The 24,953-nt window shown below is 52.0% G+C and overlaps 1 protein-coding gene across 2 annotated transcripts; it reads right to left on the bottom strand.

Moving 5' to 3' along the window:
- MPP2 (membrane palmitoylated protein 2) lies at positions 1-23,330 on the bottom strand. 2 transcript variants are annotated; one of them, XM_011377206.2, is made up of 13 exons: positions 23,234-23,330; positions 20,603-20,667; positions 15,565-15,683; positions 6,184-6,336; positions 5,904-6,053; positions 5,294-5,521; positions 4,321-4,452; positions 4,128-4,233; positions 3,982-4,050; positions 3,627-3,788; positions 2,744-2,946; positions 2,248-2,376; positions 1-551 (listed from the first exon to the last, which is right to left on the bottom strand). In XM_011377206.2, the coding sequence occupies exons 2-13, from the start codon at positions 20,631-20,633 to the stop codon at positions 375-377; spliced, it is 1,659 nt and encodes a 552-aa protein (XP_011375508.1). In that variant the 5' UTR covers positions 20,634-20,667; positions 23,234-23,330; the 3' UTR covers positions 1-374. The 2 variants fall into 2 exon arrangements, with proteins under 2 accessions (XP_011375508.1, XP_011375511.1); XM_011377209.2 differs by lacking the exon at positions 2,248-2,376 and having other exon boundaries at positions 7-551; positions 23,234-23,312.
- Between the last annotated feature and the right edge of the window lie 1,623 nt (positions 23,331-24,953).

The raw sequence follows: 24,953 nt of genomic DNA, 5'->3' as shown, positions 1-24,953 counted from the left end.
GGGGGGGAGCAGTGTACCTGCTGACCACGTGGTCCCATAGCAGCTTTTCTGTTCTCTGGCCTAAGCCTTTTAGAGGTGGCTCTGACACATTCCTGGGTACAGCTTGGCCCTCAGAGAGGGACATCTGGTGGCCAAGGGGGATCAAGAGGGGGTAGCACCTAGGCATAGAGGTACCCCATGAACACCCAGCTCCCTGGCAGTGGCACTTCTCTGTGTTGAAGCCAGACTTAGGGCCCCCTAGAAGCCACTACCCAGGGACAACCAGAGCGCCAGGGATGGGAGCTAAGGATTATGGTTGGGGGTCACGGTTGGGGAAGGATGAATTTAGGGTTCTGGGTCACAACCCAGATGGGGTAAGGTCCAGGTGAGCAGGCTCAGTACACCCAGCTGACAGGCACCCACTGGGGCTCCGTCCGCAGCTTCTCCATGGCGGCCTGGAGCTCGCGGAAGGTCCTCTCCAGGTTGCTGTTGACCAGACTGAGGTCAAAGTAGTGCCCGTAGCCCCTCTGGATGCGGCTGCTTTCTTCCACTGTCCGTCTCAGGTCCGCCTCCTGCCGGCACAAGGGGCCCTCCCACCGGTCAGTGTCCCACGCTCATCTCTGTCATCAGAGGGATCTACAGACTGCCCCATCTAGCATGCTCCCCAAAGCCCAACCATGGCGGGTACAGATTCCCTGTCCACAGAGGCGGGAGCCCCTCCCTTCAGGCCCCAAGGTGTCTCTCCTGCAACCATGGACAGAGAGATGGGTAAAGGAAGGAAGGAAATAGCCTTTAGTAAGTGCCAAACATGGCACTAACCATTTTGCAACCAACCCACAGAATCTTCACTATAGCTCCACAAGGCAGGACTAATTATTTCTCTGTTTACAACAGAGAAAACTGAGATACGAAGGGATCACACAGCCATCCAGTGACTGCACAGGGTCTTTGTGACTCCAATGCCAGTGTTCCCTCCAGTCTGACTAAGCCCCCTTGTCTGGGCATCCTGAGAGGCACCTGCCACACCTGGTATTAGGGCAACCCACAGGTATACAAGGCAACCCCCATCTCAGACCCAGTCCAAGCTGGCCAGGCAGGAGTGGGAAGGGAACTTGAATACTGACTTAAATAAGCCAAAGCAGTAGCTCTAGGGATGGCCCAGCTGCCTGGGGCGATTGTGGCCAGGGCAGGTGTGCAACAGAGGGGAGCCCAGACAGCCCAGACAGCCTGAGTAATATAGTAACCAGAGGCCTGCAGTACCAGGAATGGCCAGCAGAGGGACCCCTGAGCTCAGAACTCTGCAAACCCTACAAATCTTGGGGAAGGCTGCTCCAAGGGTACCCAGGCAGAGGGCTGTGGAAGAATAAAGGGGTTCTATGGAAAGTAACCTCATAAAGCAATCTGATCATAAATTCCTAACTGAGCAGGTCATGGTGGGTAGTCACGCCCCAAACATATAACTTCTTTACTAAAAGGCTTACCTTTGCTTTAAGCCAGCTCTGTCCACTGTTTCTGGAACTGCCCTCCCCCGCTTTTCAGATCCCTTTTTAAAGCATGACTACCCTTAAGGGAGCACATAATCTTAACTAATCTGTAATCCAATCCCTTGCTTTCTCCCACCTTTACGTAATATTCCTTACTTTCCTTAATTCCAAATGTATAAAAGAAACTGCAAACTATTATTTTCCAGCACATTTGAGATCTTGCTCCCTGGCATATGTCATCAGTTTGACTCAAATAAACTTAGAAAAATTTCTACAGGTTTGGACGTTTTTTTTTACATCGACAGGAGGGTGCCCTGGAGTCATGCAACACCTCACTTGAAGTCTCTCCTCGCAGAGCTACCTCCTCCCTGATGCTAGTTCATCCCTCTGGCCAGACTTCCAGCCTCTGTCTTCCTCCTTCCCTTCAGACTTTCCCTTAGCTGTAAAAGCCCTGAGCCCACTTGGCTCACCTCTGCCCACAGATCTACTGTCCCTCTGGGCTCCCTTTGGTCAGTACTCTGTCCCCACAGAGTAGGCCAAGCAGTGGGCCTGGCAGAAGCTCCTGCTCTCAGGGCTAGCTGTGTCCCTGACTCTGTGAGAATGTGGGCACTTTACTTCCTTGCTCACACCTATAAAGCAGGAATCGCAAGTCCTCCCTCACTAATACCTTGGGTGGGCACCTCTCCCCTTCCTTAATACCACCTTCTTCTCTTCTTCTCTGGCCTGCCCCCTCCCACCCCAGGCAGCCATCAGACCCCTCCCGCTGCATCTCAGAGCCCCTCACCGTGAGCTGCTTAGTGGACACCCCACTCTCCAGTGCGGCCCGGTTCATGGCCCGCAGGGTCTCAAAGTCGGGGGCCTCAATGAACACCACATAAGGGACAAACTCAGCTGTTCTCAGCACCTTCACTGCCTGCAGAAGGACAGGAGAGTCGGGGAGTACATCCCATGTACATCTAGGGTGATGGGGGTGAGGATGGGTACCTAGGAATGGATGAGAAAGGGGTATCTGGGGTTCTGGGACATGAGTCCTGGAGATGAATGGTAGAAAAATTGCTGGCAGGTAGCTAGGGATTGGGGTAACTGAAGCAGATTAGAGGAGTGGGGGTCCAGGAGGCTGAGAAAAGGGGTCCGGGTGGGCTGGGTCGCTAGCAGTAGTTGATAGGTTATATGGGAATGCTTGAGAGACAAGTGCCTAGAAATATAGGGGGGAGAGCTAGGGGAAGCAGAACACCCACAGGGGATACGAGGCAGGGTGGAAAGAGTGGGCCAGGCGGTACCTGGGGGTTGACATCCAGCACGCACACCTTGCCGGCCGCAACCACGCCCCGGATGGAGTCGATACGTGTGCCGTACAGGTTGCCCTCATATTCGCCATGTTCCAGGTAGCGCCCAGCACGGATGTCGGCCTCCATCTCCGCTCGGGACACAAAGCTGTAACCCTGGCCTTCCCGTTCTGAGTCCTTGGGCCTCCGGGATGTGTCTAGAGGGAAGGAGGGACTGAATAGGCTCAGGCAGGCCACACCACCACATGAGCGTGTTCTGTGTGTGTCACGCAGCCCTGGGGGTGCAGCCTGCCCTCCATCTTCTCAGCACTACTGTCTTCCCACACACTGTGCCCTCACCCTCACCATTGGCGCACAGAGACTTGAGGCGTCCATATTGGGAGAAACATCAGAGATTACTGCTTCAACCCAGTGCTCACAGGTGGGGAGCTAAGGCCCAGAGAGGGCAATGTGCATCCCAAAGCCACACAGCAAGGCCGAGCTGACCTAAGGTCAGCATTTAGGTTCCTACCTCCAGGAACCAGAAGCTTTCACCATCCCATCTGGGTTCTATCACCAAGAAGCCCAGCCTTCCACAAGGCCACACATAGCTCATAGCCCTATTTCACATGGGTTCCCAGCTGGGCTTTTAGCAAGTGAAACACGAAAGAAGGAGAGGCAAAGCTGGCCTGGCCCAGCCCACCCGGCCACAGGTTCCGGAAACAGCTCCGCCAAAACCTCCCCAGCCTGCAGTTCCCCCCACTAGCCCAGAGAGGGCGCATGCCCAATACCTCACACCGGGTTTTCATATAGATACCCATTCAGCAGACCCAGCTCTGGCCCCCAAGGCATCCCCTGCTCCCTGCCCCCCACCCAGCAGGGCCCAGCTCCCACTCACAGGGCACCGTGGTGCCGTAGCGATCTGGATCCCACATGATGAGCTTGTTCTTCAGGCTGCGCCGGCCCACACCCTGAGCCCCGATCAGCACCAGGGTTTTCCGGCGGAAGGGGGGCATGCGAGCCACCTCCTCGTAAATGAGCAGCTCATGGCGGTCAAACTCTGGACACAAGGAGATGGCACTGCTGGTCAGGTGGAGGGGGTGGGGTTGGGATCACAGGGGACAGGGGCAGCAAAGAGAGACTGCGCAGGGCCTAGAGACAAGACTGGCAGCATCAGAACCAGGAGAGCATATTGTTGGCAGGAAGGGGACATGCCATATTAGAGAGAGGGGGAGGGGGCCTCCAACACCCACCTGCATTCTTGGTGGTCAAATACATCATTCGCTTCTTTTTCTTTCCTGAAAGGCTGCCGCATAGGGTCCCTGGCCACAGAGAAATGAGCAGGTGAGGCCAGGCGGGGACCAGTCACATCCAGATTGTGGGGGGAAGTGGCTTATACCTGAGGTGGGTGTCAGCTCCAGGTCCCGCTTGACAAAGGCTTTCCGCTTCTCCTCCAGCAGCTGGCTGGGGATGAGCCCAGCACTGCCTCCTTCTACGTGGCATGCCTGAAATGGACATGGGCAAAGCACTGCCTGAGAGGACACTTCCCACACATCATGCCTGGAGAGACTACATGGGCACCCAGGGCTCACCTGCCACCAATTGGCATCATCCTGGTTTACAATCTGGAGCAAGTCCCCAGCGTTGAACCGCAGGCCTGCTTCTTTGCAAGGGATGAGGTTGTCTCTGGCTGGGTCATAGTCAAAGTGGCACTTCACAAATACCTAGCCGGGGATCAGTGTTGGGGAGGGGGGTGTCAAAAGAAGCAGGGGAAGGCTGGAGGGGACATGCCTTCTTCCATTCCCCCCAAGTGGAGAGAACGTCACACAGCCCACCCTCTGCCTCCTCCCCACAAAGATGACAGAGGCCCTGGCACTGCCTGTCTAAAGGCATGATGCCCCCAGGCCTGGCCGGCTTCCCTGCCACCAGCCTCCCTTTGCATCCAGAACTGAAAGGACTCAGACAGGATAGGGAATCTGCTCAGGCCTGGGGCCTTGGCCCCACCCGCCGAGGAGGGGGATCACCCAGCAAGGGACTCCACTTTGGCACCTAATGCAGGATCCCTCCCATCCACTCACATCCTCCTCTTTGGAGGAAGGGGCTTTGGCAGACAGCTAGAAAGCCAATAGAAGTAGGCAGAGCAGCCAGACCTCCACAGTCCACCAACGCCGAGGCAGCTGTACAGGATACCCGGCGATCCGACTCTACGCACTCATGCATACACTTAGGCACGTCGACAGCTACACACAATGAAGACTCTCATTGTATATTCTGGTATATAATGAGTATACCAAGCTTTGAATGCACTCACATCCCTTGCACTTGTGCATGAGTACCCAAGACTAGGGCAAATGCGCAAGCGCGTGCAGGTGCAATACGCAATAAGCGCAGAGGCCTGTGGGTGGATGGGCCCACCGCCCCGCCCTACAAGCCCCGCCCCCTATCTTGCTTTGAGCTCAGGTTGAAGAGGAGGGGCTCCCACTCCGAGGCTTGTGACTCTGACAGCTGAGGTTCAGCTCCCCTTTTGGCTTTGTGCTGAGTGGGGACCTCGGTGGAGGTACCCACCTGGCGGGGCAGGTGGGGCTCCTGGTAACTGGGCAGGATCTTGAGGATGACGCTGCCGCTGGCGCTGCGCAGGAGCTCCTGCAGCGCGCGGGGATCACTGCCTACAGGCTGCCCATTCACCTCTTTGATGATGTCGCCCACGTGCAACAGGCCTTGCTGAGCCACCATGCCCCCGTGCAGAATGCGCGCGATCACCAACTCGCCGCCCTCCACACGGAACGTCACGCCCTGGGAACCGAGGGCAGGTATGATGAGGCCTCAACTGCTCCATGTCAGAACCTTCGATTGAAATCTCCAGCCCCCGCCCCCCATTCCCATCTTCGCCCTTCCACTCCGCCCTCACAGACTTCTCTTCCATCCTGATGCTCCAATCTTCATTTACAGGAGCACTAAAGGAGGGAAAGTGGGCAGAATGAAGAGGGTTCTGGCACATGTATGTTTGCAGCTCATATGCCCAGTGTCTGCAGTCTCCTAGGTCTGCATGGGCCGGTCCCTGGGCAAAGCTGATCCCATCTTCATCTTCAGCCCTCTCCTGACCGGGTTTGACCCCCGCTGGTTACTCTCAATCCCCCCTGCGGACCCCACCTTTGGCCCTGCCCTGCACTCTCACCAGATGCTCTCCAGCGGTCTTGCGGATGCCCACCATGCGCACAGCGTCAGGAGGCACAGGCTGGTTGCTGAACGTGGGGTCCAGGCCGGGGCTCGGGGGTGGTGTCTCATAGGTCTTCGAGGCCACAGAGTCGTGCGTCTCCAGGAGGGACTGGGGAGGTGGTGGGAAGAGGAGGGACTAAGGGGCAGTGCCCCGCGGTCCCTTCCCACCCATGCTCCAACTTCCTGTCGGCCCCTCCCCCAATGGCCTGCCCCAGTCGCCACTCAAGACGGAAGGGAACCTGAAAGTGGGGCTCCTGGAGGATGCGGGCCAGCTCCGCGGCTGTGCTGCTTTGCTCCGCCAGCTGCGCCAGGTCCCGCAGGATCTCCTGCACCAGCTCCAGGTTGTTGTCCCGAACTGCCTCCAGCTTCGTCTCCTCCAGCCGCTCATGGGCCTGGTGGTGGAGGTGTAACAGGTAAGACCTGATGCTTCCCAAAGAGCCCTGGGGTACCAAACAGAGCCCTGGGTACCACCTTCCCTCAGGCAGCTCCCATCCCCAAATCCTTACCTTAGAGCCTTACATAAAAAGTAGAACACTATATACACTCTTTGATACCTTGGGTTTTTTTGTTTGTTTAATTGGTTTGGTTTATGCTGCAATGTGGAGATCTTCCTTTATTATTATTATTACTATTATTATTATTATTATTATTATTATTATTATTATTATTATTTTAAATTACTGCATTTGACTCATCACACAACTGGAGTACCATAATTTATTCAATCAGTCTCCACAGGTATTTAGGTTGTTTCTAATATTTTACTATTGCAAATAAAGCTGTGGTGAATAATACTGGCATAGCTGTTCTGAATCTTTGGAGGTCTTCCATGTAAATTCCTAGGAGTCTTGTTGGGTCAAGCAGTAAATACCTAGACGATTTTTTAAAAGGTATTGACAAACTCTCCTCCATGGGGCTTGGGCTGCTTTGCCTTCCTACTAGCATTGGATGACTTTCCTAAAGCCTTCCCACCAGAGTGTGTGATCAAATCTTGGAAAGTCTGCCAATCACATGGATGAGAAATGATCTCTTGGTGGAGCCTAATTTGCATTTGCTTATTGAGAGAAGTTGAGCATCCCTTCATACGTCTAAGGGCCATCTGCATATCTTTTTCTGTGAATTGTCTGTTCATGTCTTCTGCCAATTTTTCTATCAGGTCCTGGTTTGTTCTGTTTCCCATTTTTTAAATGTTCTCTGTGTTAGGAAAATAAGCCCTTTATTTGTGTTATCTCTTACAAATATTTTCCCCCAGTTTGTCATCGGTCTGTTGACTCTGCTTATGGTTTTCTTGTCAATGCAAAATACATATATTTGGTATAATTAAATTTATTAATATTTTATGCATCTGAATTTTGCAGCATAGTTAAAAAAAAAAAAAAAAAAGCTTTCCCCACACACAGATCCATGTTTTCTCTAGCATGAGTATGGTTTCTTTTTTCACATTTAGATCTCTGATGTGCTTGGAGTTTTTTCTGATCTATGGTGTGAGGTATGGATCTACTTTGATTTCTTTCCAAATGACTATCCAGGCATTCCCGATACCATTTATTAAAAATCCGTAAGACTAGAAGAAAGCAGTGAAAGGTCAAAGAAGTACCAGTTAGTGGTTGAGAGATGATCACGGGGATGGGACGCACGGCATAGGGAATGCAGTCAGCAGTAAGGTAATGGCTGTGTGCAGAGCCAGAGGGAAGATAGAGTCATCGGGGGGATCATTTCATAAACTATATAATGTCTAACCAATGTACTGTATACTTGAAACTACAATAAAATAAAATGCTAAAAAAAAAAAAACCCTGAAGGGTGGCACAGACTAACGCATAAATCAAATTAATCCAATAAATAAGGGCCTCCACTTTCTGCCTTAAAAAAATCCATAAGAAAATAATTGTTTGATTCTCTATGTGTGATGCTAGTATGACTGCTTTTTAAAGAATCTTTACCTTTTATCTATACGTACTGAAATACAAACAAAATTATGGCTGAGATTTGCTTCAAAATAATTCACGAGACAGGGAAGTAGGAGGAGATGTATATAAAACAGGGCTGTTTATAAGTTGTTAAATGTTGAAAGGGACAATGCATGATGGAGGTTCAGGAGACATTTTTTTAAAATTTCCATAGAGAAAGTTTTTCAAGGGCACGAAATGGAGAGATTTTAATAACACCTCTCAGGGATACTACTCTGAGGAGTCGGTGAGAGGGACACAGTGCCTGACACACAGCAGGTGCTCCATAAAGGCTAGCTCCTCTCTGTCCTATCTTCCCCAAACAGGCCAGGGGAATAGCATTCCACATGAGGAGGCGCGTTGGCCCCACTGCCACCTAAACCACCCCCTACCAGGTGGGCAGCACTTCAGACTGACTCCCACAGCCTGGCTCGGCAGAGTGCTCCTGCTGGGGAAACAGACAATTGAAGGCGAAAAGGAGCAGCACTCAGAGGCTGTCATGCCTTGATGTTCTTCAGAGGCTGGCGGGCAGGGACAGGCCCCAGAAGCTTCCACCACACCCCGTGTGATCCCCAGTCATTTAGCTCAGCACAGCCCATGGAGCTTCCTGGCTCTGTGTCACCACTGTGTTCAAGTCAATGCTGGGAGTCAGAGGCCCCAGGAACTGTTTCAAGAATGAACAAAGGTACTCAGGTATGTCACTGTATCACCACGGTGACCCTGACCAGACTCTTTCAAGTTAAAGGAGCTAGTCTGGCCCAAGTGACATGACATGAGCATAGAGGTCACCCATTTTAGCCTCAGCATCTTCTGCTCCATTGCTGGGGAGGACGAGTTTCCCTAGGAGCCCTCGCCTGACCAAGGCATCTCCCAAGCCACTTAACTCCCATCTTTGATTTAATGACTCCTCTCCCAGGCTGATCCCTTCCTCCTCCTGTAGCTGCCACTGGACACCTTACCCACACATACAAAAGCATAGTTCTCCAAGCTCAACCTTCCCAGCCCAGAGGAAACTTTAAACATTTAATCATTCAAATACAAAAGAAACATTACACCAGGCTGATCTAAACAGCTGATTGAAGAGGGCTGAGAACACCCAACCTGTATCACAATTTCGACACACTTCTCTGGGACTTTGGAAACTCAGAACTGGATTCATCATATCCTTGGTTCATGATAATATTCTCATCATTGGTTTGTGCATGGATTCCTTTCAGTTAGTTGGTATTTAGATAATTTTGTAATAATATAACGAGGATCTCAGACTCCACCACTCAAAACATAAATAGGGATTTGACAGCATCCTACATCTAATCACATGCTCCACCCACCCATCCACTCACAGAAACAACCATCTTGAGTCCCAGTGTTCCTCATGCTCTGGCTTCCCATTTTACATAGTTTTAGTGTATCTATGTGTATTCTACATAGTCCTAGAATGGATATCATTTTTTGTTATTTTTACCTTAAAAAAAGGGAATTATGCTATATATAAAATCCTTGGGGACTTGAATTTTTCCATTTACTATTATTAAATTAATAAAGTTTCACTTAATATTGTTTTACTTAATATAATTTTTCAACTAATATTAATTATTTCACTTACTGTTTTTTACCTACTATTATTTTGCTAAGCTTTACTTTCCTTTTTCATATTAAGAAACAATGTATTTCATTTTATTTCACTTACTATTACTTTTCACTTAGCATTATTTTGCTAAGATTCATTCTTTTTTCCCTTATCGCATTAGTTCATTCATTTTAACCACTGTATTGTATTCCATTGTGTGACTACCCCATATTTTATTCATCTCTTTGCTCTTGGGAGGCATCTGGATCATTTCGGATTTTTGCCATTGTGAACAGTGAGGCTATGAACATTCCAGTCTTTGTCTCTTGGTGCACATGTGAGAATTTCTCCAAGGAACAAAATTGCTGGGCCATGGGATATATGCCTGTCCAATGGTGAAGCCACACATTGGCAAAATATCATCCCATTTAAAAGTCACAATGACACTGTGAGATTAGTAATATTAAAGCTATTTTCCCAATAAAGTATCTGAGGCTTGAATGGGTAAAATGAATTCCTTAACAACATGCAGCTCATCGGTGTATACCAGGGACCCCAGTCAAAGTCTCCTGACTCTCTGAGCTCCCCCGCAGCTATGGTGTCACTATCTGGGCACCTCTTTTTAGAAAGCATGTTCCTGGTACAGCACTCACTGCAGTGTTAGAGGCACCAGGCTCCACAACCAGCAGAGTGGCTTTGAATGTCTATGGTAACCATTTGTTTAATTCTGCTCTGAAAATCATCATTGGCATAGCAGGGGCTCAAGCTCACTATGCACCAGAAGCTTGGGCCAGGTTCACAGCTAGTTAATAATAGAGCCTATACTTGAACCCAGACCTGCCAGCTCCTGATCCAGAGCCATAAGCTAACTGCAAAGGCAGAAATGACATACAGCTATTTCTTTGAAAGGTTTTCCCTCTGCCTTCCCACTCCAACCTCTTTGAGTTTGGCAAGAGACAGGGAATTCTCATTTGAAACCCAGGCTCATAATGAAATAGTTCAAAACTGAAAGAAGTCCCAGAGAGCAGTGTGCCAGAAGGTAACGTCGTTCTTCAATCTGGATTTGACCATGTGATTTTCTCTGGCCAATAGGACATTAGCAAATGTGATATAAGCAGAGGCTTGGAAAGTGTTTGGGATTTGGAGTTTGTCCTCCCTTGTTGCTGAGACTGCCATGTGAAAAAACATGGCAGTCTCTCAACCTAGATACTGCAGACTTCCCAGCTGAGTGAAGCCATCCTAGAGTGAGGATGGCAATCCCAGAGCCCAGAACAGAAAGACCACCCACTGAATCCACAAAATCACGAGAAATAAATCATGGCTATTTTAGGCCATATGCATTGGGATGGTTTGTTACACAGCAAAGGCTGATACACTGGGCTCTCTATTATTGTAGCTTCTGCTTGTTATGTCCACTGGTCAGTCTCTTAGTGACTGTCTTCTAGGGCCCTGTCTTGCTTTGCCATCTCACTCCAGCTTCACTACAGGTGTGGAGTCCTCCCTGTGAGCTCCAGTCCAATGGCCGAGACTACATTATCACAACTCTTTATCATTTAAAAAGCACCTCCACACCCATGACTTCCCCATATGACTTCCCCATATGCCCACCACTACTCTGAGAGATAGGCATCATGATCCCCACTTCTCAGAAGAAATAACTGAAGCTCAGATTAGTTGTCAGACATACTAAAGTCACACAGCCAGCCGGTGAATCTTCTGACTCCAAATCCTATATTCTTTCTTCTTCATCTCACATGGATTAATTCACATGCCTCCCAGCTGGCAGATGTCTCCACTGGTAACAGTTGGTTTGAATTTCTAAATGTCACCTGCCTGGGATTCCTTACCTTAGCCTTGCCTGTTGTTGGAACACCTGCTGCTGAATCTGTGTCAGCCCTCCCAGATGCCACCAACCTGCCAGGGCTCCCACCTGTTGTCCATAGCCAAACCCCTGGATTTATGATCTGTCTGCCAGATTTGACTTCCCTCCAGAGCCTTTAACTCTCTGAGTTTGTCCCTTCAAGTCCTGCCCCTCCCTGGTCCTAGATCTACCCAACCTGGCCCCTCCCACACTGTCTGCCACATCCCCAGAGAGGAGAGTCAAGTCCAAGTCTGTAAGGGTAAGGGAAAGAGGTTAATAGCTACCACACATGATTCCACCTTGACTCTGTCCCTGAGGGTTTCTGAGCCACTTCACCAGGAGAACCAAGTTTCTATAGCTGGATTTGTGATCAAAGAACTTTGTCTATTAGGTTAGAAATGTATCTCTGTATACATAATCATTGAAATTGGTAAGAAAGAGTGAGAAGTAGGTCTTGTTGTCCAAAGCAAGTCTCATGGTCAAACCCAGGTGGAGACTCTACCTTTTGATGAGAGAAGCGGCAAAGCTACATTGCAAAGGGTCACACCTACAGGGATGGGAGGGCTTTCACTGAGCACAGACAGGCTTGTATGGAGATTCACTCCCTCTTTGCCCCACAACTGGAGGGAAAGAAGTCACGAGGTTCCCTTAGCCTGTGCGCCTCTGATTGGAGGCCTCAGAGTAAGGAAATGTCCACACTATCTTCTATTGTACTTTACGCATCTGAAACCATACTAGGCATTTCCCAGGAGGAAATTCAGACCAGGGTATCCCCAAGAACATTTCTGGAGAAGGGAATTTACTTACTCAGATATGGCACATTGGTAACTTCTCAATTAGGCTGTACTGTGAGGTCCCAGGACTGGGACATTGCAGGACTCAGTGAGGAAATGACAGACTTGGGCTCTATCAGGAAAAGAACAAACTATCTGACAGTTCATTGCCATAGACCCAGCACTGTGCCTGGTACTTGGTGAGTGCACAATAGATATTTGTTGAACAGATGATGGATGACTGAATGACAATGGATGACGGAGGCAGCCAGCCAGCAATCCCATCAATGGAGAGCCATCAAATAGATTAGACAAAGCCCCCAGAGAGGAAGGCTATTAAAGGGGATCCTGCTTTGGAGAAGGCTGGCTTCTAACCCTGAGGTCCTGCCATCTTGCAAGACCCGCCTTATTTCATTGGCTGTCTCACTGTAGAAGCGATAGCTCAAGTGACACAGAGACGATGTGGTCTAATAAATCCAACTCTGAAATCAGCTTTGGAAGGTTGTAGATGTTGAGGTTCAAAATTCCATTGCCAAGTGTCCACCCTCACACATGCAGAAGCAGATGGATGTGAGGGTATGCGCTGCAGCAGCAACAACGTACCTGCCCTCAGGGGAACCAATAAACATACACATTGGGCTCTATTCACATAGTGGAAAACCACACAATGGTTAAAGTGAATCTATATACTTCAGTCAATAACTATACTACTAATATGAATTAAAAAACCTAAGCAGCTTGCACTATCATTCTCTTATATAAAGTTTAAGAACTCATATAACAGGGGCACATTGTTTATAGCTAAACACATATGTAGGCAAGATATGCAGTTTAGAGGTATGACATTATCATCCTCAAGCCAGTGGTGGTTACCTGTGGGGAGGGAAACCAGTGGAAATGAGCAAAAAAGGGGAGAGGCATTACCTGTATCATCCTTTTCACTTCAAAAACAAAGAGCAAGAGTTAAAGCAAATATGGCCAGAATCCACATTGTAGAGATGGGTGCTCAGAGGTCTACTATGTTATGCTCTAAACTCTTGTATTCAGTCATTCGACAAATATTCAGTGACCATTTACTATGTGTCAGGCACTGTTCTAGGCTCTCAGGACATAGGGACCCAAAGAGAGATCCCTGTTCTCATGACGCTCACATTCTGTTTGAAACATGCAGAATTCCTTGTTTTTATTTTTAACACATGAATACAATCCTTGGCCACCGCATGAAAAGCGAGCTGCCTTTCTCCAATCTCGTCCAATCTGCTCGGTTTTCTCTTCCCCAGAACCTCCCACTATGAACCCTCTCACACTTTTCGTCTTTCCTCATTAACGACCTCCCCAGGTCTTAACCATCCCACAGGTGCTATCATGACCAGGCTGTGTCCCTGGGACATGGCGTCCCCTGTGGCAGCTCTTTCTCTCCAGTGGGGCCTGGTCCCCTTCTGCACCCCATGCCGGGGCCGGCCACAGCTGGCTTGTGACAGTCCCCACCCCCACCTTGTGAACCCCCGCCCCCCGCACTTGGATATATCATATTCTCCTTCCTTGCAATCGAAGATACTGCCAACTTCCCGGTCACCCCCGCCACCATTCACTGAAGACCCTGGGACTGTCTCAGTCTTCCCCACCCCAATGCCTGCTGTAACCCGAGATTCCAATGCCCGTGTAGACCACCCCCATCCCACACGTGGGCCTCCCATTCCTGGAACTCTTTAACATCGATGACCTCCTGTCCACTGCGGCAAGATCCTAGATTGTCACGTCATCCCCCAGAACTGTCCTCCTACCTTCCTCTCTCTGACCTGGCTTTCTTCTCTTCCAGCTATATGCTCTTTCCCCCAATACTGTGACCTCAGAGACCCCTCAGGCCTTTACCTCCATTTTCTCCCTGCCTCTCTGTCCCCGCCTGGTCCCCTCCCCTCCCAGCCTAGGCCCCAGAGGTGATGTTCTGAGTCGTTCTCGCCTGTCCACTTCACAACGGGCCCCCGTATGTCAGCCTCTCACAGCCTTCCACAGCCCCATCAGTACAAGCTCTGAACTGAAGCCACCTTTTTTATCTCTGCGTCTCTGGACTGAACCACCCTCATCTAGAAAATCCGGCAACTGCAATAGATAGTCTTAGCCATGTCGATCCTGCTCCCTGGCTTTCGTGGGTTCCCTCTCTCCTTCCCTTCAGTGATTAGTTGAAACTTTACTTCAAACCCTTGCCCGCCGCCCCCACCTTCATACTCAGCCTCTGATCTCTAATTCCCAGCAGAGAACTGCCCTACCTCCCCTGGGAAACCTGAGCAATTAGGCATGATTCCATGCACCTCCCAGTCTTGCCTCCAACACAGCTATTGGTACCATTCTCGCCTTCTTTTCTCTTCAGGAGAGGGGGCTCCCTCCTCACGTGTCCCTGCACTTGTCCGTCCGTGTTTCTTCTCTCAGCTGAGGGCAGCACCAGCCCCACACTTTCTCTCTGCAGAATCTTGTGTGTCTTGCTACTTCCACCCCTCACCTTCCACAACCAACACCAAGCACTGCCAGCTTACTTCCTAAATATTTCTTTCATCCTCTCCTCCCTCAAACCCTGTTACCAGAGGTCTAGTTCAGGACCATCTCTCTAACTCCGGCCAAGACCCTCCATCTATCTTCCATGTGGCTGCCAGAGGGATGCTCTTGAAATGTCCACGTGCCGTCATCACACTCTTGCTTAAAACTCATGAAAAGTTCCATGCTGCTCACAGGACAATGCCCGAGCACCCAGGCACAGCCCCCAGAGCCCTCTACCGCCTATCGGTGTCTCCACAGTTCACACTCTCTGTCTCACACCCAAAGCTCCAGCCTCACAGAGACATTTACAGTCCCCTATATGCCTCTGGTTCTTTCTCATCTTTGATTCTGTTCAAGCTCTTCCTGTAGCCCAGAATGTCCTCCCCCTTCTCCTTATTCTTCAAGACTCAGCTCAAGTGGCCCTTCCTCCAGGAAGCCTTCCCTGCCCACTCTGGACTGGGTTAGGCATCTGTCCTTTATGCTTCCAAAAGGCTTAATGCATCTGCCTCTATCACTGCCATTACCCGATCGTTTTAAAACTTTCTCTTTTAGTCTTTTCCCCATCTGATGAATGGCAGGTGAGCTTGAAAAGACATCTGCACAAAACGCCCAACAATAGAGGGACAGACAGGATGAATTCTGGAGATCTGAGTGCACAGGCATGCTCACCCCCTCCCATCATATCCTCCACAGGCGGGCAGTCACCAAACACCCATCCACACGGGCATATCCTCACACTCACCAGTCAGGCACAGGGCAGCCCCACATGCAGTTGCTCAGGTTCATCATCTGGGCATGGATGCTCATGCATACCCCCCCAGGGGTCTCCTGTGCCACACGCCCCATTCCCGGAGCCACGTGTGACTAACTCCCTATCCCCCACTGCGCCTCCCCAGACACAGTGTGCTCGTGCCCGCCTCCCTGGAGCACTATACCTTGGCGAGGGATCTTACTATGGGACTTTCCATAATGCCTCGAAGAAAGATCAGGTCCAGTTCTGCAGCCCCCGTGGCATTGGGGAGGGATCCCAGGTTGTCCAGGACTTGCTGCATGGCTGGGGCAAAGGAGTGGGCAGTGAGACACACAGCTGGGCACAGGAGACCAAAACACATCATGGCAACTCCAGCCCCCCATCCCACATCCCACAGAGGATGGCCCCTCCCCAGCAGCACTTCCTTCCCTGCCAGGCATGGGAATGCCTGGGGCAGGGGCCCTAGGAGAAAAGTGGGGAGTTTCTCTAGGCCCTAAGTGATGCCTGCCTGGGCACGTGGGAGGCTCCAGGCAGCATAAAGTGGACTCTGAGGTGAGGGGAGAGGAGAAAGGGAGACAGGCGTCAGGTTCCAGGTTCTGCCCTGAACCTGAGAACCACAGGCTCCTCACTCAACCTCCAGATGGGCTGAAACCCCAGGACTTAGCCACCTGCACCTGGCTGACTCAGGAATGAGAGAAACGGTGCTTGGAGCCTGCCCCTGAGTGCAGGCCTAGAGTCAAGCAGGCAGCTTATGCAGGAAGCCAGGGCCTATGCAGCATCTAGTATAAGCTATGCCACTAACTCAGTATGATTTTGCACAAGTCACTGTCCCTCACTGGCTTCAGACTTTCCCTCCTGTAAAATGGGTGGGTTGGACTAGATGGTGTCTACAGGACCTTCAACTCTGACAGACAATGATCTATAATTATTGAGAAATTAATATAGATCATAGGAAGCCAAAGCCGAGGCTCAGAACACTGGCAGGAGCTGGGAAAACAGGCACCCAGAGGCCTGGGATGGCTGTGGGTTCCCAAGGGCAGAAGTCAGACCAAGACATCTCAGGGATCAACAGACCCTCAGCCTGGGACAGGACGTAGCCAAGGATGTGAGAACACCTGACACTAGGCCCCAGCCTTGGCGGCGAGATCTGAGGTGGGTTGTGGTCACCCACCTGCAGAGGAGGAAGCTCCTGGCTGTGAAGGTTCGAGGCGGGGAGGGAGAGGAAGGGAGAAGCAGACTGTACCCAGCTGGGGGCAGAGATGGGCAGGGGGTATCATTACACTGCCATCCTGCCACCCACGCCTACATCTGCGTAACAGCTCCCAAACCCTGGAGGAGGGGTAGACACCTCCCTGGCGTCTCTCATAGCTCTCATCAGCACCCCCTCCTCCAGGAAGGAATGGGGATGGGGAGGAGGGGGCACTGAAACTGGACCTGGCAAACATGGTTCAGAGACTCCTGTACTCCCTCCCACCCTCTTCCCCTTCACCCCACCTTCTCCAGAAGCAAGATCCCAGTCCATCCCCCAAGCCCCTCTGCCCAGGCCTGGGCTTGGCGTTGGTGGGAGAACTGCAAGGCCCTTAGGGCTCAGAAAGGCCTGGGCAGGGACCCTTCCCACTCTGCAGGGTATCCTGGAGTCCACACTCCCCAGTCATCCTCACACACTGAGTCCCACACCTGCTAGCCATGAGGGAGGACTGAGCCAAGGTAGTTGGCACCCTCAGCCCAGGCCAGCTTTCCTGGTGGGCTGTGCCACCAGACCCTTAGTCTCCGGAAGTCTGTTCCTAGGGCACCCTCTCCAGATGCCCCAAACCCTGTAGGGCCAGCTTTTCCTCCAGCCTCCCAGCCCGGTCTTTCCCTACCTTCTCTCCGGAGGTCAGCTTCCTCAGAGGAGCCCAGGGATATGCCCTCCAAGGAGGCCCTGCTGCCTAGGCTGCCCGCCATGGCTGCCCCCCAACCCCGGCCGGCCGGGGATTCCCGGAGTAGCCTCCACTCGATAATGGGCCACCTTCCGAGCCAGAAGCAGTAGCGCTGGAGGAGGCGGGACTCAGAGAGCACCCTCTGAAGGCTCAGCCAATAGCAAGGCTCAGCCGCCTTACTGATTGGCCAAAACAGATGGGTGGGTCGGGGGCGGTAGAAGAGAAAGTCCAGGTCCTACGGCTGGCCTTAGCCCCTCGGTACAATCGCAGCGAGTGGGGGTGGGGAGAAGGAGGCGGAGAGAAGGGAGAGCGGGGTTAAAAAAGCTGCCCCTTCAGATGTGAGGTGGTGCTCAGAGACCCTCCCCTCACAGTCCAGCTGCAGTGAGCCCAAGGGGGATGGGGACTTGGCCCCACCTTGGGGACTTGGTCCCACCTTTTTCCTTTCCACTCTCTTGAAGGTACCTTCTCTAATATACCTCCACGCTACCTCTCCCCTGCCCTCCGACCTCTACTCTTTGACCCCTCTCCAGGCCCAATTTTTGTTTTACAAAGGTCCCCTTAGGATCAAAGGAAGCCCCCAAGAATGACTCTTGATCCTCCACCGGGAACAGTGGCAATAGTGTGGAATGGGACAAGTACCTCAGACCCCGAATACTTCCTGCTAGCTGCCATCCATGGGGGTCGAGGCATGAAGAACACGGAGAAAAAGTGTGTGTGTGCGGGGGGTGGTACCACTGTGGGCAGGGAAGGGTATCCCAAGCCCTTCTTACCCCCACATCTCAGCAGCACCTTCTTCTCCACCCCCATCTCCTATTAGCTCTTCCCCTTGGGTGAGGGGTGACACCTGAGGGGGCCGATCAGGCATCTTGGAATTGGGGAAGGGGACAAGGGTGGGCAGGAGGGAGAGACTTGGTAGTTACCCCAGCCCAATGCCTCCATTCTTCTGAAACCTTGTACCCATGAGGCCACCACCAGGCACTGCTGCTGCCACCAAACAGCCAGTCCCTAAGGAGTAGCACCAGGTTGCAGTGCACCCCTGGTTACCATGGCAACAGGAGGGATTACACACCAGGACATTAACCCCGGGATGCAAGAGAAATTTAAAGGGACAGCTCTACCTAAAAGCAGCCCACATCCCCACCTTGATTCAAAGAAAGAAGGGAGTCAGGTGAAGGAGGAAGAGAGAGCAAGGCTGCAGGTCTGGAGACCAGAGGCAAGTTCAACCATCAGCCCACATAACTACCAACCGGTTCCCCAACCCTCTCTGCAGAGGAATACACCCACACCATTTTTCTCATCTTCACAATGACGATGACTATGGTGACCCATGGAAAGGTGGCGGGAGAAGGACCTTTCTAGCTTCACTCTCTGCAGAGCCCAAGGCTGGGATCTCTCGAAGAAGGAAGAGGGTAAGGAAAGGGTGGACCTGACCTCATACCGAGGGGTGTAGCTGTCTCTCAGGCCTGTAAGAAGTGTAATAGCCACAAAATGAGCAGGGGCATAACCCGCCATTAGATTTTTAAAGCTGGGAGCCAATCCAGCTGGGAGTGGGCACAGAGGGCTGCCTGCAGGAAGGGGTAAGAGACTCAAAGCCTTTGAGTCACACATCACCTCTTTACAGAATAGGAAACACGGGCTCCAAGAGGTTAAGCCGCTTGCCTCTATCCTTCCTCTTTTGGATAGCAGAAGGCAGAAGCAGCCCATGGCATAATATCCAGGAAAGCAGGGGCCTCAGGAGTTCTCAGAGGAAGCCGGCCTCATAGCCATACCCCTGGGCTCCAGTCCCCATGCTGTCCTCCAACCCACCCCACCGTGCCCCCATCAAGGCCTGCAGCAAGAAAGCCAATTTATTGGCTTCCTTCTCCCTCTACACCCCTGCCAGGCACTATTAATGGGCTTAAGGGCAGCCCCAGATTGAGAGGCCTTTAATCACAGGCTCAGGGATGGGCTTCATTAACCCCTAAGCAGCTTACAGTAGTGGCCCAGGCAGGCTGGAGCAGGAGAGACCCAGGCGGCCCAGCAGGCTGGACAGGGGGTGGAGGCACTGAGCCCTCTAAAGCTGCAGAAACTAGGGGACATTAGGACAGTCCCCCTACTGCATGGAGAATAGGCTCTTCCTGGGGACAAATGTGTCACAGCTTAGGCTCTGGCCTCACAGCAGCCTTCGCTTTCCTGGTTCAGTTTCTCAGAGGGAGAAACAGTCACTCCAATCAAATTGGGAAGCCGGGAACATCTTGCAGAGGCAGAAGCATTACCTTGAGCAAGGGTAGGGGCTGCATGGTACGGAAAGCATCCAGGCAGGGGAAAAGACAGACAAATCAGAGCAAAGCCAAAGAGGTTTGGAGTTGTTAGGGCCCTTAGCCTCTAGCACAGAGAACTTCATGAGGTATGTTCCTGTATGTACTTAAGGGGTCCTTGAACTCCAGAGTAGAATACAGATTTTGTGCTGAGAAGCATTTGTCTATGACGAGGGCCCACGGCTGTTATCAGATTCTCAAAGGAATCCAGAACCAACAGAAGTTAAGAACCCTGATCTTGTCTCATCACTTCATCTTACAGGTGGGGGAAACTTAGGTCCTAAAAGGGAAGTGACTGACTCAAGGTTAATGAGATAATAACTCAGGAGCACAGAATAACTGTGAATATTCCTAACAGTAACACACTTTCCCAGCACAGCCTTTGAGTTTCCCATCAACCTCTTTACAGAACAGACGATACAGGCTCAGAGAGGTTAAACAGTTTGCTCTTGTGGCTTCTTAGCTTATCTGAGTGGTCCGCTCCCTTGCCCTAAAACCTACAGAACCAAGTTGAGGTTTCTTGACCTGGCATTCTCCACACTTAACTTCTCGTGCCTCAGCAAACACATACCACATCTCTAGCACGCACTGATCTATTTCACCTGTTTGGTGAGCGACGCACCACGGACTTCTCAGTCTCAGGCTGGGCTGCTGCAGTCTCTGTAACCCCCAGCCATTCTCCAAGGCCCAGCTCCTAAGGGCCACTTCCTAACCAGCGTGGCCCCATGCCATTTCTCTCGGGCAATAGTGCACATCAAATCTGGAGCATGCATGCCCCTGCCCTCCACGGAGGTGAGCTGTGCTGTGTCTCCAGCCCCACCCTGGGGCAGGTGTGGCAGGGCCATAGAAGCTGCCTGAATGAATGGCTGAGTAGCTAGCTGGGTGGAGCAGTGGTGGGGGCAGTTTGTTCTTACAGGGACCTGTAGGAGTAGCTAACTGCTGCTCCCCACCCTACCAGCACCCTCTGAACCATTGATATAAACTGATATCCGCACCCACTTCTTACCAGTCTCAGAGTTGGTGGCGGCAACCGGCATGGTGAAGTCGATAAGGGCTCTGAAAATGTCTCTCCTGGAGGAGGGGAGAGAGGAGGATGAGAAGGTGCAAGGACAGAGCCATAGAAAGGAATTAAGGAGGGCCCTCCCTCAGGATCAGCCAACAAGGTAGGAAAGAGGCTATTGCCCAAAACTGAATGATCTCACAGTCCTAAGAGGCAGGAAGAACAGATATTTCATGCCCATTTCTCCAAGGAGGAGAAGACAGAGGTTCAGAGAGATTAATCTGTCCAAGGTCACAAAGCTAATAAAGAGAGCTACAATGAAAATCCAACTTTTATGACTCTTAACAAAAAATTACGTGTTCCTGCCTGCCATGTCCTTTTTTTTTTTTTTTTTTGAGAGGGGGTGGGTAAAAATACAAAATTTGAGTAAAATGCAGAAAAGATGGATGTTCTCAGACCGTAAGCTTTAGGAAGTCAAGAACCACATCTGTTTTATTTTGCCTCTGGATCCTAGGCTTAGCACAGCGTAGATACTCCACAAACATTTGTCTGTCTGTCTGATAGAAATGATGTCACACCTCCCCAAGGCCTTTCTGGCTTCCTCTTTCCCCCTTTTCCCTTTCTTAGCCCACAGCTGGGACAAGGAGAGTAGGAGGTTCTGGGCAGAGCCAGGTATGGAGTTTACAGTTCCAGTTCCCATCCCAGGGCCTCCCAAAGCTGGGGTTGATTCCCCCATTCTTTAGAGGAGGGGCCAGGGGGGCAACCCACCACCCTTTCTCCCTTTTCCTTCCTGGGCATGTGCTGCTGGAGAAAACCCTAATTCCCGGTTGCTATGACAACAGGAGGCAGTGGCTCACACACAGCAGGGCTGGGGGAGTAGAGGAAAGCAGCTGGTAGTGCCCACTTTAGGAATGAATCCCTACTGGGCCCAGCAGGCAAGGGAGCCACAACTTCACTCCCCCCACCCAAAGAAAGGATTCTTCTCAGAGGGACCACTACCTAATTTTAATTTAAAAATTAGATAGGCTTGAGCTGGAAATAACAAATTACAAAGTTGGGGGACGACTCCCCTTCCTCCTGGATCTGCCCCCAAGTATGTGAAAGAAAGCAGCTTTCAGGAAAAGGAAGGGCACCCCCTGTCAGGCTAGCACCCAGGCTGGAAGCCCAGGATCCACTTTGCCAGAGAGTGCCCCCAGTGCCAACCCCTGCTGTCTCTGTTCCTAGAGAGCTGTGAGGAGGGATCCTTTCCTTCCCCATCCCAGATCATGACGACCTGGAACCTGGAGCTTCCTCTTGGCTGGCGCTGCTCACCGTGACAGAGGTACTGACAGAGGGGCTCCAGGATTCCACCTTCCCTAGAGGGCGGAGAGTGGGAAGCGGCAGGGGGGATCCTGTCCTCAGAAGTCTTGCCTAGCCTGTCCGGGTTTTCTCCCTAGTGAGTCGGTTCCCGCGGCAGCGGTTAGCTCTGCTCCACCCCCACTCGAGCCTCCGAGAGGGCGGGGCCCAGCTGTGCCCACAGGAGAACAAGCAGTGCCAGGCAAACCAGCCTGGCTCCGGGCCAAGGTCCGGAGCCCAGGCATCTGGGAACTCGCACCTCGGCTTCCGAAACCCTTGGCCCGGGTGACCTCTCCTACCTCTAGGCTATCTGCATGACCTAGGGTCTGAGGGTGATACGGACCAGCAGTGAAAAGGGGAGATTTTCTCCAACCTTCCACCTACCCCTCCATCAATACACATACAAAGAGATGTGGGGAGAAGGGTCTGACAAAGGCGCTTTGCAGACCGACAGGTCGTGGGGAGGGGTAGAGAGACTGAGGGATGGGGGTCTAGAGCCCTGGCGGACTGCACGCAATGACAATCAGAACGCCCCCGCCCCAAGAGCCCAGCCCTAACACGCTGGGCGCTAGGACCTGGGGGGAGGGGGGCGTGTTGCTAGCCATCAAAGAAGGCTTTTTGCGTGAGCGCCCGCGGGAGACCAAAGGATGAGGTCACTGAATGCCTGCGCCCAGCTCGGGTTCTCACTCTGCCCCCCTTAGTTGACCTAACTTTCTGACCCTGGCTCCTGGCTCCTGGCACCGATCCCCTCCTAGGTCTCCAGGCCCTAACACTAGCCCCTGTCCCCGACCTGCCTCCCCCACGTCCCCTCCACCAGCCTGGGAGGCAGAAGGAGTTCGCCCCTTCCCACACCCCCTCCCAGAGAAGATTGAGGTGTTAGCCTTCCAAGGGGACAGGGAAGCCACCGCGACCCGCGCAACCTCTGTCTCGCGCCCCTACTCCCCGGAAGCGCTAACAGCGCAGTTCTTACGTAATGCCCGGCTCCGAAGTCCCCCGAATCCGCACGGTCCCCGGAGAGGCTGCGCGGATACCCGGGCTCCGCACAGCTCACCAGCTCTGTGCCCGATGTCACTTTGCAGCCCTTACCGCAGGGGCGGGGGCCAGCGTCAATGGGCAGCGGGGTTTGGTCTCTCTCTAGGAGCACCCGAAAAGGTGGAGGGGGGGCTGGAGTTGGAGAGGGAGGGGACGGGCCTGGGAGAAGGGGCCGGAGGAGACTGGATCCAGAGACTAGGGCCCCAGTGCTGTGCCTAGACGTAGAGGACACAGGAACCTTGGGGTGGGTGCTGACCGGGGTGCGCCTACCTGAGCCCCGGGGAGCCCCTAGCTCGGGGCGGCTCCAACGCAGCCCGGCACTCCGCGTTTATTGCCTGTCAATCGCTACCCCGGCTCTTAAAGCGGCAAGGCCTCCTTTGCGCGAGGGGGCGGAGACCGAGGGGAGAGGAGGGACAAGGAGGGGAGGTGGATGTGGATGCCGCGGACTACCCAGAGGAAAGTAGTCTTTCCCAGCAGCTAGTGGGTAGGCAGGGAGGTGGCGGTTTGAGAGACTCCACACAGCCCACGACGCCCTGCTCGCTGCCCACTCGGGGAAGCACTGACTGAGACCTGAACCCACTAGTGTCCCTCCGCGCCCAGAGATCCCTTAAACTGGCGATGGCGAAAGATTACTCCGCCCACTTATCTCCGCTTAGACCCACGTTCCAGTTGCAGGCGTGCCTCATTTTTCCTCGTTATGCTGTTTCCCAATTGGGAAGGAGAACCGGAGGAGTTTAGGGAAACCCCCAAGGAGGAGATCCACCCCCACAGGGGCTCAGGCTCAGAGTCAAATTGTAAGGACTCGAATGGTAGATACTTGGATCCTCGACTCTCCAGAAGGGGAAACGTCTTTGCGAAGGAGTTCGAGACCCTATATTAAGCCTGGACCAGAGACCTGGTTCATACTGCTGTCTACGGAATACGGAAAGAAGCATCTTGCTATCCTTCCTCAGAGTCCCGTCTCAAGAAGTAAATAAAGGGTTAAACCCAGTCTCCCGCCTTCGCCTAGCCTCCGGCTCCACCTCACACCTGCTAGTGAAAGATACTGTAAGGCCTGGGAATACTGGAGGCTCCGGGAGACCACCCTTCGCTCAGTGCGTTGAGCATTTGGGGCCAGCCCCGATACTACTGTGGCTTGGGTAAACTTCCACCCCCTCCCGTTGCCCTCTGGAACACGCAGGGGTTATCCCTCTTCCGTGCTAGCTGGGCTCCCAATATCAGAAATGGACTGTATCCTGAAAATTTGCTTAGAAATCTCAGGAATGGTTTGACTTAGGAATCCATCTCAGAAGCTGGAAACTGGTCCTAGGAACCTGGAGATTCAGCCAGCCTCTGAGTTCCCGAGGGCATAGGTTTGGGTATAGATTTAGGAGAAAACCATAGAACCAAGCCACCCTTTACTGAAAGCTCTGAAGTTTTGATACCTGACGCCTTAACCGAGGGAGAAGAAAGTTGGCGACCCCAGATGGCAGAGAATGGAATTGCAGGCTTCGGTCTCCGACCGAAGAGGCTTCCTGGAGCATACTGCTTCCAACTCCTGTGCCTTCAAACCAGGAGATGCTCCTAATTCAACTCAGGAAGAAGTCCCCTTCCCATTATGAAAGTTACCCTCCACTCTATCCTGACCACTTCTGGGCAGGGAATTCCTCGAATATTTGCATTTAGTGGGGAAGTGGAAGGATCTCGAATCTCTCTTAAACATTAATTACTTCTCAATCAAGCAAATATTACCCCGCAGCAACCCACAGTTTCAATTCCATTCAGGATCCCCAAAACAAGGTGGGATCCCAGATTCTAACTCATAGGGAGGTGGAACCCAGTTCATTATTCTTTAAGCCACTTCCCCCCATTAGTCAATCAACAGTATCTCTCTATTAAGGGCCTTGTAGAATGCCAGCTCTTCTGATCTGTTCAGGACCTTACAATCGATAAGTTATTTGATTCTCACGACAGCCCCATGAGGTTACAGAGTTAGGAGAAAATTTTCTGG

This window comes from Pteropus vampyrus, unplaced genomic scaffold, assembly GCF_000151845.1.
Source record: "Pteropus vampyrus isolate Shadow unplaced genomic scaffold, Pvam_2.0 Scaffold306, whole genome shotgun sequence".
Classification (NCBI taxonomy): Eukaryota; Metazoa; Chordata; class Mammalia; order Chiroptera; family Pteropodidae; genus Pteropus; species Pteropus vampyrus.
Note: the sequence above shows the minus strand (reverse complement) of the source record. Positions and strands in the feature narration are given on the sequence as shown.

Bases quoted from the DNA above. Each gene is read 5' to 3' on its own strand.
- MPP2 (XM_011377206.2), bottom strand. From the start codon at position 20,633: ATGCCGGTTGCCGCCACCAACTCTGAGACTG. The intron at 6,337-15,564 runs GTATAGTGCTCC...CTCCACCACCAG, and splicing joins TAGTAAGATCCCTCGCCAAG to GCCCATGAGCGGCTGGAGGA. The intron at 6,054-6,183 runs GTTCCCTTCCGT...CCACCTCCCCAG, and splicing joins TCCAGGAGCCCCACTTTCAG to TCCCTCCTGGAGACGCACGA.